The 15,321-nt window shown below is 40.0% G+C and overlaps 1 protein-coding gene across 3 annotated transcripts in view; it reads right to left on the bottom strand.

The window, feature by feature from the left end:
- atp10d (ATPase phospholipid transporting 10D) overlaps positions 1-15,321 on the bottom strand; it is a 39,045-nt gene that overhangs the window by 19,297 nt on the left and 4,427 nt on the right. The window contains exons 1-7 of one of the 3 annotated variants that reach the window (XM_035609557.2): positions 14,084-14,201; positions 9,167-9,712; positions 7,650-7,854; positions 4,871-4,956; positions 2,816-2,922; positions 1,762-1,893; positions 667-779 (exon numbers count right to left, since the gene is read on the bottom strand). In XM_035609557.2, coding sequence (XP_035465450.1) covers positions 667-779; positions 1,762-1,893; positions 2,816-2,922; positions 4,871-4,956; positions 7,650-7,854; positions 9,167-9,558 — 1,035 coding nt within the window. In that variant the 5' untranslated portion in view covers positions 9,559-9,712; positions 14,084-14,201. Of the gene's footprint in view, positions 1-666; positions 780-1,761; positions 1,894-2,815; positions 2,923-4,870; positions 4,957-7,649; positions 7,855-9,166; positions 12,273-14,083; positions 14,279-15,321 lie in introns of those variants that run through there. The other 2 variants (XM_047337526.1, XM_047337527.1) reach the window with 2 other exon arrangements.

The raw sequence follows: 15,321 nt of genomic DNA, 5'->3' as shown, positions 1-15,321 counted from the left end.
CAATACATGCATTTCATTATCTCACCACTATCTTAAGTAGAGCTGTAACATTATCAGATTTTCACCAAACAAATAAAGTGGCCTAAACAATTATTGATAACGATATTATCACGACATCTATAGAAATTTGGAATAATAATGATAATGCTATCAGTCAATTTCGTCTTTAACAATATCCATTGTGTGTTATATCTCATGTTGGGTCAAAAACATTGTGCGAGGCAGAGAGAGGAGTTCTGCTCAGCACATGGTTCTAATTATTTTTTCTATCCTAATAACTATTATTCACCTTGTTGGAGTGAGAGCCAGAGAGTTGCTGTGTCGCGGCGGCAAGAAACAAAAATGATTTAGAAGAGAAGTATTTGAAGGCTTTATTAATGCTACTGACATTGGTAGCATGTGTGAGTAGCTATCCTGCACCTCCATTTTATTGTTTGGTCATAGAGCTTTTGGAACACTCATGCTGCCAGTTTCATGAAAAAAAAAAAAAAGTAAGTAGATGCATGAACCTAAATTCTAAATTAAAAATACACTATTCGTATGAAATGTTTTTTTGTTTTTTTTTTAATTTCAAATAGCTCTGGTTGTCCTGAAATGGAAACAATGTAATACGTCTTAAACTAAGACTTAAAGAAAAGTGCAAGGAGAAATGTTTAAATATTATACCTGCAGCACAATGATCATAGTCCAGAAGACATAGAATCCAGCCAAGGTAGGAGGGGTCTCCACATCAGTCACAAAGATGGGGTCTTTGAGGTTCTTCAGCCAGAAGCCATGACCTGAAACGCACCGAGACACCGGAGCAGTTAATCACTCCGAGCACTGGAGACTAAAGCTTGACATGGTTAAATCCCTTAAGTCTTTCAAACAATGGGCCTCATGCAAGAACCATTTGTGCAAAAAGATTTGTTCTTAAAGGGGCAGTAAGCGATTTTGGAGAGCGCTTGTTTCTCTCTTTGGCCATTTGTTTTCGATTTCCAGAGCCAGGGCTGTGCCAAAAGCCCAGATTATTTTTTGGCTCACAGACAGAACCGACAGCTTCGCTGATTTTTACAAAACGTGTATTGCTTTGGAATCACTTATTGCCACTTAAATTGTACGTACGAATGATTTTGGAGAACCACTCACCAATAGAGCTCAAACGGGCTCATTCACCAATCTTCTCGTATTTTGAGTTTTCTTTCAAGTAAGAAAAGAATTCAAGAGTGGTTCAGACCTGTCGTACTGTAGGAGTCACGTACATCATCAACACAAGTTTTTACACTAATGGATCCTTTTGTCTTAATCACTTTGTAGTGTAAGTAACGACGTGAGTAGCGTAATTGAGTAGCTAGTGAAGTTGAGGAAACTTACGAGAGCTCAAAGCACACAGTCAGCTTGAATTCGATATGACGTGGGCCTGCAAACTTAAATTGCCGGCGAACCCAGCTCCCGGCTCGTAGCCTTCTTACTGAGGAACGCTACAGTGTGTTGCACATCAACTGCCGTGCACTGTGCAGGCGGCCAGGAGGGATCCCCTTAACTGTGGTATAATGAGCGTATACCACGGACTGAATAGAGCTATTGCTTAATTGCAATCCTCGTGCACGCTTGCTCAAATACGCACAGGTGACATTCATCTTGTTTACACACGTAACTTACACACTTCTGAAGATAGAAGCTTTATAAAAGAAAGCGAAAATGTTATTGCATGACGCACAAAGGTGGTGTTGTGTTTCGAAGGGAGAGCTGTGTGGTGTGTCGGTCAGTGTTGCTACGCACCGACAGCAGCAGTCAGACACATGATGACGAGAAGGACCACACACCACAGGATGTCCGTGTTCAGACGCTTCTCCAGCTGGCTGCGCTTGTACCTCGGACCGCTGTTGTTCATCATGGCTTTAGTGTCATGACCTAAGTCACACAGTGACAGGAAAACAGACCATCATCTGCTGCAGTTTACACAATGTGGGCATTGAAAAGCTTGGCTCTAGTTTTAGTATCATCACATCCATATTATGCTTGACTGCGTTTTCTTTTGCTGCTCCATCTTGCTCTCTAATTTCAAATTATGTTTTATTAAATCTGAAAATATTTCACTGGATGCTCTCCAGCCTGTTTGATTGAGTTGGTTCTCGTCTAAAAGCTGCCAACAACCAGAAGATACTGACGATAGATGGTTTTCACAGAGGAATTCAGATTCAGTGCTACAGATTTTGTAGTCTTTTAAGTTTACAATACATTTCAAAATTAGGTATCCATGTGTTTGAGATTAAAAGTCTTTATACATTTACTTCCACAGCAGGAGGGTGAAAAAGTAATTGAGTCAAAATGTTCATTATTATTTATTTTGCACGAGAGCCAAATTGCACAAATATTGCAAGTTACACATTTGATTGATGACAAGCTGCAAAGGTTATTATGAGGAGCTCGATATATATGGTGGTGTGTGCATGTGTGTTTCTGTGTATACTTGTTTACAGCATGGTGTGATGAAGTAAAGTATGGTGTGTCTGGCTGGACCCAGGGGGAGGAGCTGAAGGATGCGGAGGTGACATTGTGAGAAAACCCTCCCATTGTCTGATACTAAAGTCGGAAATTTATGGGAAAAAAACTTTAATATTCTCTGAGATTAAAACACATGGGTGTGAAAGTGAGGTGAAGATATGTTTAGTGGGGAAGGGGGGTCATTCCCTAATTTGAAAGCACTTTAAGGCCAGCGATATATTTGCTTTTTAGCCAAAACCAGATGTGTCATGAGTGTAATTCTTGCCATTTACAAACACTTTCTACCTGCTATTAGTCAGGTGTGTTGTAAGTGATGCCGTCCTCTTACCAGCATAGACCACGATGCCCACCACAGTCTCAGTGTTGCGTATGGTGCAGCTCCTCAACAGGAGGTTGCTGTTATGGAGGCCGACACGACCCCCACTGGAATGCTCCCTGCACAACACGCGCACAAACACACTTTATGAATAGTTTCATCATGTTGAGTGAATTACGCGGCAGTCAGCCAAACATCTAGTATTATTAGACAATACCAAGTATGTAATCGTAATTGTTGTGTCATTAAGCAATTCCGGTGAATTAACATGTGAACTGGAGAATGCAGAGGTACAGCACTGTGGAAAAGTATTTGCTCCCCTCCAGATTTCTTCTATTTTTCCTCATTTGTGACATTCAAATGTTTAAGATCATCAAACAAATTTTAATAATAAGAAACCGACAACATGAATTGGAGATTTTAGAAGATCATTGCATTCAAGGCAAAAAGTCATTCAAAACCTAAATCAACCATGAGAAAAATTAATTGCCCCCCAAAACCTAATAATTGGTTGCGCCAATCTTGGCAGCAAAACTGCAATTAAACATTTGCGCTAAGTTGCAATGAGTCTTTTACATCACTGAGGAGGAATGTTGGACCACTCGTCTTTGCAGAATTGTTTTAATTCCACCAAACTGGAGGATTTCCAGCATGAACTGCCTGTATAGGTATCTCTACATCTTTCAATTGGATTTAAGTCAGGACTTTGACTTGGCCAATCTAAAACCTTCATTTTATTTATTTATAGCCATTCACAGGTGGACCTGCTTGTCTGCTTCAGATCAACTGTGCTTGACAATCTCCTTCAGGATTTTCTGGTAGACGGCAGAATTCATGGGTCCATCACTGACGTCAAGTCCTTAAGCAGCAAAGCAGCCCTCGACCATCAGACTACCACCCTTTGTGTTCATGTGATATCGGTTACCATTTTTTTTCTACAGAACTTGTTATTAGAATGTCTGATGAGAACATCTGTCTAGAGGTCATTCCACAGAATCTTGATTGGGTCACGGCTTGGGCTCTGACTTGGTCACTTTGTCTGAAGTCATTCTGTATGTAACAGACTTAGGATCAACCAACATTAAAACCTCCTGCCTAAAACTAGTAAGGTCCCCCTTGTGCCGCCTAAACAGCTCTGATCCATCGGGAAATGGCCACAGGACCTTTGGGGGTGTCCTGTGGTGTTGGGGCTTTGGCAGCGGTTTTAATGTTGTGGCTGTTTGATGGTGCTCAGTGTTTACACATATTGTACTGCTGTATCACTCAATTTATACTGGACTTCAGATGACAGACAGCCACCCTGACAATATTCTGTTAAATAACCTTTTGGAGCAAACTCTTTAGCTCTGTGCTCTTTAGCAAACTTCAGACTTGCAGTGTTTTTACTCCATGCAACCATACACCATGATTTGTGTATGGTAGGCTCATGAACGGAGATGTTGAGCAGCTCCAAGGAATCTTTGTTCTCCTGAAGTCCAGTATCAATTCCTTAGTTTTGTGGTGTTCAGTGACAGGTTGCTCACTGAACACCACTCTGATAGTCTCTGTACCTCGTCCCTGTACGCTGACTCATTTTCCCCAGTGATGAGCCCAACAACGGTTGTGTTGTCGGAATTTTTTTTTAATGGTGTTGGACGAGTGAACTGGTGTGCAGCCATGGGTGTACAAGGAGTAGAGGACTGCCCTCAGCACAGAGCCTTGGGGTGCGCCAGTGCTTAGCGTGATGGAGGAGGAGAGGTCTGGGCCGGTTTTCACTATCTGTGGGCTGTTTGTGAGGAGGTATTTGATCCACATGCAGATGGGGACAGAGAGTCCTAATTCCTTTAGTTTGCTAAAAGTTTGCTTTGACTCAAATTTTAGGGATAATTGTATTAAATGCAGAGCTGTAGTCAATAAAGAGCTTCCTCACATAGCTCTCTCAGTGTTCCAGGTGGTTCAGTGCTAAGTGGGTTCTGATGTGACCGTTTAAGACAAATGTATGGATAAACACAGACAATTTCAAAGCATTTTTCTGCCACTGCATATGGACAGATGTGTTAGATCAGTGTAAGATGAATAGAAACTCACATGTAGCCCCTGAACCTGTTGAGGTCATTGTTGGGGTTCTCGCACTCAATGCGGCTGTGGAAGGTCTCAGGGCTGAACTCTACTCCCTGGAAAACACAAACACACAACAAATTCTATCAAACCTGCAATTCAAATCACATATCTTATGTTTAACATTGTTTTTTTCTTTTTTTATGGCAGCACAGAGAAGCTGGAATAAAGCATTCGGTAACAATTTCTATGAAGCCCATATTTCATAGTGCATTATGACAGCATTCGTAGTGCATTATAATGCATTCATAATGTTTCATAACTGTCCTCATGAACACAGATAACGCATTCTGATGCACTATATCAACAGTCAAAAGACATTATGGATGTTGCTTATAATGAATTATAAATTCAAGTGTCTTATGGTTGCTTCTGACATAACTTGTTTTCAGTTTTCAGTTCCCCTTTCATAAATGCCAATAAAGCTGTGAATGGCAGAGTTCATTTGTGGTTTGAGTGAGTCAGTTCTGATCAAAATCCTTTAATATAGAGCATATGTCCTCACGTAATAAAAGTGCACAGGGTAAACTAATCCAATTCAAACCTATATTCAAATTAGTAATATTTTTGCTCATCCATAAATATAAATGATGTATAAAATATGGTCTAAAACACCATGATGACCTAGATCAGAAGATCAACAAACATTCCAAAAGGTGTGACAGACTGTGGGAGCAATGTGCTGTAACTTTGAGAAAAACGTAAAAAAATGTAACACTTGGATACTCATCACATCTGGCCACTCAAGGTTTTGGATAATACTAATGCTTATGTCACTAAAATTACAACCTTGTGGTTTCCACGCCTATCAAGTCAAGTTAAAGTTTACATCAATCATCAATCATAAAATATATGTGGAATTCACAACAACGTATTCAATTTTTTGTGATTATTACCATACATGTTCTTGAAAGAAATGTGTTTTTGTGAGGTCCCAGTGACAGACAATCTGAAAACACAACAATTCCCTCTACAGCTGTCACCGGCACAGAGGCATAAAAGAGGCTCCAGAGGGAGCTGTGTAAATTGCCTCAAGTGATGTCACTTGAAACAGCACAGGTTGGGGCTGACGACTACATGTGTGAAAATGTAAAAAATCTGTGGATGTGAAGTTAGAAAGCTGTGAGCTCATCAGACCAAGAAATATATAAATTCAATCTCTGCTTCCCCAAGTCCGCATGCCAAAGTTTCCTTGGGCAAGACACTACAAGCTACAACACTAAAGCTACAGTGTCAGTATTTAGAAGAACTTATTCAGAGATTGAATATATTGTCCATAACTATGGGTTCATATATGTATAATCACCTGCAACAATGAAATCGTCAACTTTCAATGAGTTCAATATTAAAAGTCGCCATGTTTGCTACGTCGTGTTGAATACGGTTGCAAAAAATGGTCCAGAATACACATATTCGCTTTGAATTTTCAGGGCTGCTGGAAACCGTAAAGTGTTGCCTGTTGGGTGCTCAGTTGGTTACGGTTTGCTAACTTTACCACCATATGCCGCCAGAAAATTACAAAAATTACACACTGGGGCTTTAACTCTAAATTGCGTCTGACGGCCCTTCCGGCTGTGTATGAATGTGACAGAAAATGTTTGGTAAATAGTAGTGTGTGTGTGTGTGTGTGTGTGTGTGTGTGTGTGTGTGTGTGTGTGTGTGTGTGTGTGTGTGTGTGTGTGTGTGTGTGTGTGTGTGTGTGTGTGTGTGTGTGTGTGTGTGTGTGTGTGTGTGTGTGTGTGTGTGTGTGTGTGTGTGTGTGTGTGTGTGTGTGTGTGTGTGTGTGTGTGTGTGTGTGTGTGTGACCTGTACTGTAAAGAGCTTTGAGTGGCCGATAAGACTGGAAAAACACTTCATAAAATACAGTCCAAAAGTCTCAGAGAACAACAACAAAAACTTTGTTTCACACAGTTCAACTATTCAGATTGTTAGAATGTCCTTGCTGGATTGTCACTGGTCAGTATAATGCAAAGTGGATATTGAAATTATTGTTTATGTCAGAGCAGTATGAAAATTATGAAAATCTTGGGTTTTACCGTTTACGTCTAAAATTCTTAATGTCAGCCTGAGGTCATAGTAAAGACACAGGAAATAATTATTTGGGGATAATGTTGAAGTGATGTTTTGAGGCTGTGAGAAAGATGGAGGATACATACAGTACATCAACGTATTAATCGCACCACAGAATTACTGTAGGTCCTCAAGTTGTAGTTAAGCTTTCAATATTTTCAGCAAGGTGCAAGGTTCATATTCCCGCCATTGTCTGACACAATTTGCTGAATGGTGTTGTGTGCTTGGATACAATTAAAATTTCACAGCCTCTCTAACTTTCATACTGCAACACTTGTCTTTGGAAAGTGAAAAGAATGAACAATAACTAACTCTGTATGTCAGCTCACTCTGGAAAACCCGATTGTATGTAATGCACACGCAAAAAATGATCAATGTAGTAAAACCTGGCCTCGACATATATGCAGGGGCACTTCAGGATATGAATTATATTTGTTGCAAAAATGGCGATTGTACCTTTTAACGTCTTTGTTTTGCTATTAATATGAAAGATTGCTCTTTGCTGTAAAATCATATTGGCTCCAAGAGTTCCATTTGAGGAAACTTTGTATTTTCTAAATGTAATAAAGTAAATAAAAATAAAAAAACGGAAGCAGATATTACTTGGTCTATATAAGCATAAATGATTACATAGTGAAACTGAGGAAAAGACACGTCCTGCACACTTTGATCCACTTACCTGCAGTGGGTGGTCTGAAACCACCTGTCTCTGTTTCAGGTTGGTCTCTCCATCCAGGTTGGCCGTCTCAATGTAACAAACCCCACGGGGGTCAGAGGAATACAGCAGCAGCATGTCGGCGGGGATGATCTCATTACAGGACAGACGCACAAAGTCTCCCACTCGCACGTCCTTCCAGCACTGGTCAATGTAGACTTTCTGCTTGCTATAGGGACAGTGTGAGCAGATATTTATAAAAAGACAAAGGATTCAAAATCAGTGCAGTCAAATGGGGAAAAGAGCAAAGAATACACAACTTTAAGCGTACATGAGGTTAGTGTTACTGATTTGACTTCTCAGCCACTTGTACCTTCAATAGTAATTACATTCTATGCTACAACATACTTTTGTTACATCATATTGGACATTTTAGTTTTTTGACTTGGTCAGTGTTTGAATGCAGAACCTCTACCTCTGAAGGAGTACTTTTACTTAGGTCAATGTTTTGCTTGTTCCTCCGCATGTTCAGGGTCTCTGGACTCGTTTTTTCTTTAACATAACGCTGTTCAGTGTCTAATGCAAACTCCTGCCGGTTTAGGCTCAAGCCGACTGCAAGAAACAGTTTTAATCAGCTGGTGAGAACACAGAATTACAGTCTTTTATCTTCCCCTCAATGACCAACAATAAAAAATAAATGCATACAATCAGCTCAGAGAGAGAAAAAATGTGTCCGTCATAGCACCTCGGTACAAATGAACTGCATTCATATATGCATCAAAGCTTCAGACACACCTTTGGTCAACAGGTATCATTGACACACAGTGGTCATACAAATGATGGTTAATTATTACGCTCACAGTCCAACACCCTTTCCAGGCAATCACTGAACTGAAGCAGGTCAGACAAAATACTGTAAATATACAGTTATATAGGACATGATGTCCTGAGCTTATCTATTGTAAACTACTGCCCAGTTGGAACTCAGCAATCCAAATTTGGCGCAAAAAATTTTGAAAAGGTTTGTCGTACAAACAGCCTTTGAAGAAAAGAACAGGCTCTATTGATAAAGTGCTGCTATATGAGAATAAAGCTTTTTAAGTAAGCAATGTAATGGACATATATCTGAGAAGTTCTCAAAATTAGACTGTGTCCTCTCAGACAAATGAGCAGTGATTAAAATGGTATTATAATTTTAGAGGAGGATTTTTTTCTGTCTCTTTATTTTGTTGTAGGCTACAGTCATAGTTCATGCGTCATCTGCATTTTGTAACCGACTTTTTATTTATTCACTTTTATTTGAGCTTGAGTTTAAATGTTCAGTTTCACTAATTACATTTCTTCCCAAAATCTAGTATTCTGAAGGAAATCATTTGAGTCGGACATTCTCATTTCTGTTAACAATAATACTTGTGCCACTGGAGCTAGTAGACACATCTACGAGGGAGTCCACAACTCAGTCAAAACTTTGATCAAACTAAAAAATTAGACCAAGGAGAATATTCCCACAACAATATGTGGGTTTGCCTCATCAGACCTACCTGCTATAAACATGGCAGAGAAGCCTGTTGATCAAATGGTCAAACTTAAACCTGCGGTAGTCCTCCCATATATCCTTGACGGCTGTCACTAGCAGCACCAGCATGACCGGGACCAGAGCGATCTCCGGCTGGAAGGCCTCCACCAAAGGGATGAAGTTGAGAGCAGCAAGGAAGATGAAGTAGACATTGGCTAAGCGATGGAGCTGCTCGAACAGATTCTTCGGCAAGAAGGAGAGGAGAGAATACTTTGTGGTGCGAATCTTGTTGCTTTTATACAGCTTCAGGTGCTGACGCAGTTCCTCATTGTCTGTGGAGCAAGGTACCACTGTCCTCTTCTTCCGCAGGTGCTCCTTGGTAGGGTGAAAACAGGACGAACGCTCCAAGCTATACATAAGTCCACTGCTCCTGAGGATTCAGGTCCACCCTGAAACCTAGAACCCTTACCCACCTGCACTTAGTTTCCAGTTGCAATCCTAATGGTATTTTTCATCCGAGTTCATGTCGTCCCTTCTTTTGCCTGACCATTGTGGTGTGGAGTCCTCTGCCCTGTCCAGGCGAAGTGGGAAGTGTGAGGGTTTAGTGGACACTTAACTGCCTGCCTGACGGAACACATATCTCCTCCTCTAAACGGCACGCTGTAAACAAACTCAAGGTACAAGTTTTATAACTGACTCAACGGCCGGTTGTGTAACAAGATATATGGGAAAAGGAGAGCCTGAGAGCGGCAGCGGGGTAGTGTGCCATCATTGATTTCCTTCCCGGCAATCTCAGTGGAGTCATGTCATGAGTCATGTATCACTTAATGATAAGAAATGTTGTATTACTGAAGTGTTATGCAGATAAAAGAAGCAGAGCAGAACATCCAACTACACAGCGTCCTAATCTGGGATTCAGCTGTTTACTACACCAAGAGAAGGAACGTGGACCAGACTAAAGCGTACCAGAGTACGACAGGAGTGGAAAGGAAATCTCTCTTAAATTCAGGTCCTGCTCTTTCTCAACTGCTATACACACAACCTGAGCTACTCATCAAAGCTCCCGTGTGTAGAATTTAGTGTGATCTATAAGCAGAAGCGGAATGTAATATATGATAATGATGCTTTTATTATTATCACGTGAAATTAAGAATAATTGTGTCTTTGCTACCTTAGAATGAGCCCGTTTGCAAGCAGGCGTCAGCCATGTTTCCTTTGCTGTCAGAGCCCCCAGACTGTGGAACACTCTACGTACCGAAATTAGACACACCATCACATAAGCGTCAATTAAATCCCTTCTTAAAAACTTTCTTTTATAGGAAAGGCTATATGAATATTCAATTTATTGCTGGGTTGTATCATCCCTCCTTGCTTTTTGTGATACCTCTGTTTTTGTTTTAGTTTTTTGTATTTTATTGCATTGTTGTTGGTTGCCGTGTTCTTTGTTTGTATCTTCTGTTTTTCTGGAAAGCACTTTGTAACCTTGTTAAGAAAAGTGCTATAGAAATAGAATTTATTATTATTATGTGTTACCTGAAGACCACCGTACGTTCTCGAACATTCTTGGATGGGGAAGGTGAGGCGAGGGGTATTGGCAGTGGAGAAATTAATAACATAGATTTCCTATTTATTTATTATTCCTATTTTATCTAAAAAAAAATCTATTTTTTTCAGAAAAAAACAATTGTCTATGAAACATCTTCATTGTTTACAATCCAGAATCTCTTTCTCACACACACACACACATTTTCCACTGCCCAGCTCAAAGTTCATGTGTCGTTGGCCCAGGTATGTAATGTATACAGCAGGTTGATGCGGGCTCATGATTGTGAGGACAGTAACCATTAACCATCTGTTTGTTAAGGGTGCGTTCATGAATAAGTTCAAAGCATCGCCTGAGCTGAACGAGTAAACTGTTTCAGTTTCAGGTCACAGAGCAGGGGGGTAGTTGGTGATTTGGGGGCTGCCGGCAAACTGCAGTACTGTAAAAGTCTAGACTAGGGATTTGCTACAACACTGTAGCATATATGTTTACTTTATCTATTTGACTTTTCAATAATCATATTAGTAATTAAATCAAAACTTGCTGTTGCAGTTTGCTATTCAAGAATGTTGATGAGTACATGTGGGAAAAGTGCATCGCTGCCACACCAGAAAAAGAAAAACAGTATCATAATATAACATTATGTTTTCACGTTAAAATCACATACATGTCTCAACCTTTTTATATACAGCCTATGATCTCAACCCAAATAAACATGAACTAGAATTTATTTTGTGATACGTTTTTCTTTTTATGGTGTGGCAGCAATACTCTTCCGTAGGAAAAGAAGCAATTCTGTTCCTCATTTTTTTAATTTTATCTTAAAAACTAACAGATGAGACTAACTAATAAGATATTATTTAAAGTACCAATAGCAATAGTACAGTTAAATCTTAACGATACCCATTCCTGCGACAAAATAGATACCAGGAGACGATAAATGTTCTAACTCATGACTACTTTTGGCTTCAAAGGCGTGCCTTGATTGTCCTGACAAGACGCCACTTTATTACTGTGCTTTCAAACATACTGAGATGATGGATCTTCCAACTGTCAAAACTGACATATACACACCCAAACACAGCAGAAGAAAACAGTTACGATAAGGCAAAAGAAGTGGAGGGTGCAAAGGACTATTCCAGCCCATAGGTTTATAGGCCTATGAACCAACCCTGACTCCTGAAAATAAAGTGTATTCAAAACAAAATCTTTTTTGCTAAATGCATTTAGGGGAGGGAAAAGTAATTGCCAATGTCAAACATGTAGTTATTTGGGCAACTACAATGTAAATGATGGTCTCTAACAGTAATCCACTGAGTTTCCTAGAAGCAACCATAAAATATTAATCATCTAGTAGCCACAAATATTCTAAAAGAACGCATTGCCAGTACATTATTTACACGTGTAACATATTCAAATTTTTTATTCAAATTGTTTATATCTGTCTCTCTCAAATTTTTCATTCAAACATCTTTTGAGTGCAAATTTTTGGGACATGAATGCTTACTGCTCATTTCATGGTTGAGGTAAGGAACAAGGTTAATGATGGAAAACATGTATGAACTAATGCAGCAGGATAACACAACTCACAGGTGACACCTCAGGCTGGAATCCCTCCAGCCTGAGGTGTCACCTGTGAGTTGTGTTATCCTGCTGCATTAGTTACAATTTTTAGCAATATTTATCTGGGCTTAACCAATCACTGGCTCCTGGTCTAGACACATGCATGTTGATCTGTAATTTAAAAAACCAAAGCTGTCATTTTTTTAGGATAATTTTTTTTTATTATATGGGCCATAGAACTATGTTGTATATGATCTGTCCAAAAAGCGATGATCTATGTGTACTCATTTTACCTTTGGCTGTGGAAAGTGGATGATACATAAATTTTAAAGAAGAGAAGCAGATTTGTCCAATGTGCTGTCCGAAACATGTTTTGTTTTCTACTGCCCCTTTTATTGTGAACAGTGTTATGCTTAGTTTGATTTTGTAAATATAGATAATGCTCAAAGACTGAGCTGGTTGTTTAAGTGCAAAGGCAGTTATCTAGCATGCATATGGCAAAGTCTTTCAGCTGGATCAGACAGCTCCAGTTAGCTGCCATACATAAGATGGCATAGTCATCTTTCTGCAACATGTATCCAAAGCCGTCAGTGGTCCCCTCCATCTGGCTGTCACTACTATGTGTTTAAATACAATCTATTCTGCATGAGTTTGCTGAGTGAATCATAAGGAACCAAACTCCAACAGTCTTTCACAGAAGTTAATAGCATGATGCATTAGGTGGTTTCCATCCACCTGTTCTAATGTACATTGTCAATAGAGCGCAACAGTGACTGCCCACTTTTTTTTAACGGCATCAGTTCTGGAAGTAAATTTCCCATTCAATTACTCCATTCACATTTCATACAATTCTTATATAAAGAGTTTTAAGCCTGGAACCAAGCCAATAAGCTACGAGATGAATCGTTACCATAAAATGTTTTATTCGGAGCAAAAAAATTGGAAAACAAAGGTACAAGGCTGTGTACACATTTATTTTAAGAGCGAAGAAACTACACAAGTCATTGTGAATGCATTTCCAAAGACTTCAGACTGACAGTTTAGCTTCTTCTCGAAATGAACCTTCACCAGCGCTTTGGTTGCATGAATAGTGCTTTATAAATCAAATATATTATTATTATTATTATTATCATCATCACTGTGGTGTTTATATTGTTGTTAAAAGTCTTGTAATGTATTGCAGCTTGTGTTCTGTGTGTGTATATAGTGTATTACGATCTTATAATTCAGTGCTAGCAGCGGGTACCAGTATCTCATGCTGCGTTCCCTTACATCTCGGAACTTGGTTTTCGGAGCTCAGAAGCCAGGGTTGGTGGGGTTCCTCCGACCCTCCGAGTCGGAATTCTGACTCGTCAAGGAATTCGAGTTGCAACCTCCGACTCGCAGGTCTGTAATTTTGAGTTCTGAGGTATGATGGAACGACAACCCGAGCTCCGGGCTCCGAGTTCTGAGTACAATGGAACGCAACATCACTAGCCGACATGAAGTTTGCGGGTGTAGTTAGCATTTCCATGGTAACAGCGATCGTCACAAATCAGAGATGGGTAGTGAAGTATTTCTAAATGACATTGCGAATAAAACATGTCTTTCTTCAAACAAGGTTGATTTCATACGGACTTGTAGCTTGTACAGGTTCATGTACCATCGTTTCACAACCTCACAGCTCGTGGTGAGTCGACCTTGGTTGGTTACGACATTATGACTAATAATCAAAAAATCAATGGAGAATATGTATGGGATTCTCACTCCCAGAACCTGACTGTTGCGCTCTATTTGGAAACCCAGTCACAGCCATGAAGGAAGTTGGTAAACAGTACAGGTCAGAAGTGCACTCACCCAGAGAACACCCGCACGACATTGTTGTTGACCTTCTTGTCGAACAAATATCGTCTGTAGTCTTCAAGAGCATCTTTGATGGCGATGACAGTGAGAACCACCAACAAAGGAATCATGGTGATTTCCTTTTGAAAGGCCTCAACGACTGGCACCCAGTTGAGCAGCGCCAGGAACAGGAAGTAGAGGTTGGCAGCCCTGCAAAGGAAAGACCAGGGCAGCAAATTACCATGTAGAACGCACAAATGTAAGAGAGCTGGTGACTTGTAAATGAAAGGTGCGGCCTTCAGATATATGAAGATTGATAACCTGAACTAACATCATCATCTTCATCATCATTCCCATCCTGTTAAAGGTTTAAAACATTCGGATTGGGTTATGAAATGCAGACAAGGCAAAAAAAAAGAAGAAAATATAGTACAGCCCTGTGAGGTTTCTAAATGAAAAATGATGAATAAAGTTCATTCAAATGACAAAAGCAACAGATCACACAATCAACAGAGACTATTAGAAAGTAGTTCACATAAAAATAGTGGTCTGCGAGTTACCTAAGGAAGTGGAACAGAGGTTATATTGTTAAATTTTTAAACTTTTTCAATCCAGGGAGCACCTCAATAGAACACACCTCCATTGTATTAAGGGGGAGGTTGAAAAATAATAGCTATCTTCAAATTCAACTCTCTGCATGAGCAAAAGAGGGGAAAGAATTTGGGCACATTGAATTAACTAACACAATGCCCTATCTTTTTTGTTTGGTTTTCAGCTGATTGAAAGTTATTGTCGACAGGAATTGTGTAACACTCAGCCAGCTACTGGTGCTGCTCTCCGTTCCTCTTAATGCCCATGTCCCTTGTCTGATGGACTTAACCTGCAAAATGAGTCTGATGGCCAACGCTGACACCTCATTATTCTTCATTAGTTTAAAGTTAGCACTCCTGTCTTGGTCAGGAGGTTCCTGCAGGACTGATGACTCAGTTTTTCCAGTGATCTTGTGTTAACCTGCAGCACAGTTGCCATTGCGATCTACTCATTGTTAAAAGAGAACCCAATTCATGATACCATGTTATATGTTCCCCACCTCACTCTGACCCTTACTTCAGACTAAATTGAACGGTAACCTTCATTCTGCCCATACTCCAGACCTTATGAAGCAAAGTCCTGCCCATGACCCAAGGACGCTGAACTTCCCACTCTGTAAAAGAGGGATTAACCTCCGACACATCCTCAGAGACCAATTCAAG

The sequence above is a fragment of the Scophthalmus maximus genome, chromosome 15 (assembly GCF_022379125.1).
Source record: "Scophthalmus maximus strain ysfricsl-2021 chromosome 15, ASM2237912v1, whole genome shotgun sequence".
NCBI classification, from domain to species: Eukaryota; Metazoa; Chordata; class Actinopteri; order Pleuronectiformes; family Scophthalmidae; genus Scophthalmus; species Scophthalmus maximus.
Note: the sequence above shows the minus strand (reverse complement) of the source record. Positions and strands in the feature narration are given on the sequence as shown.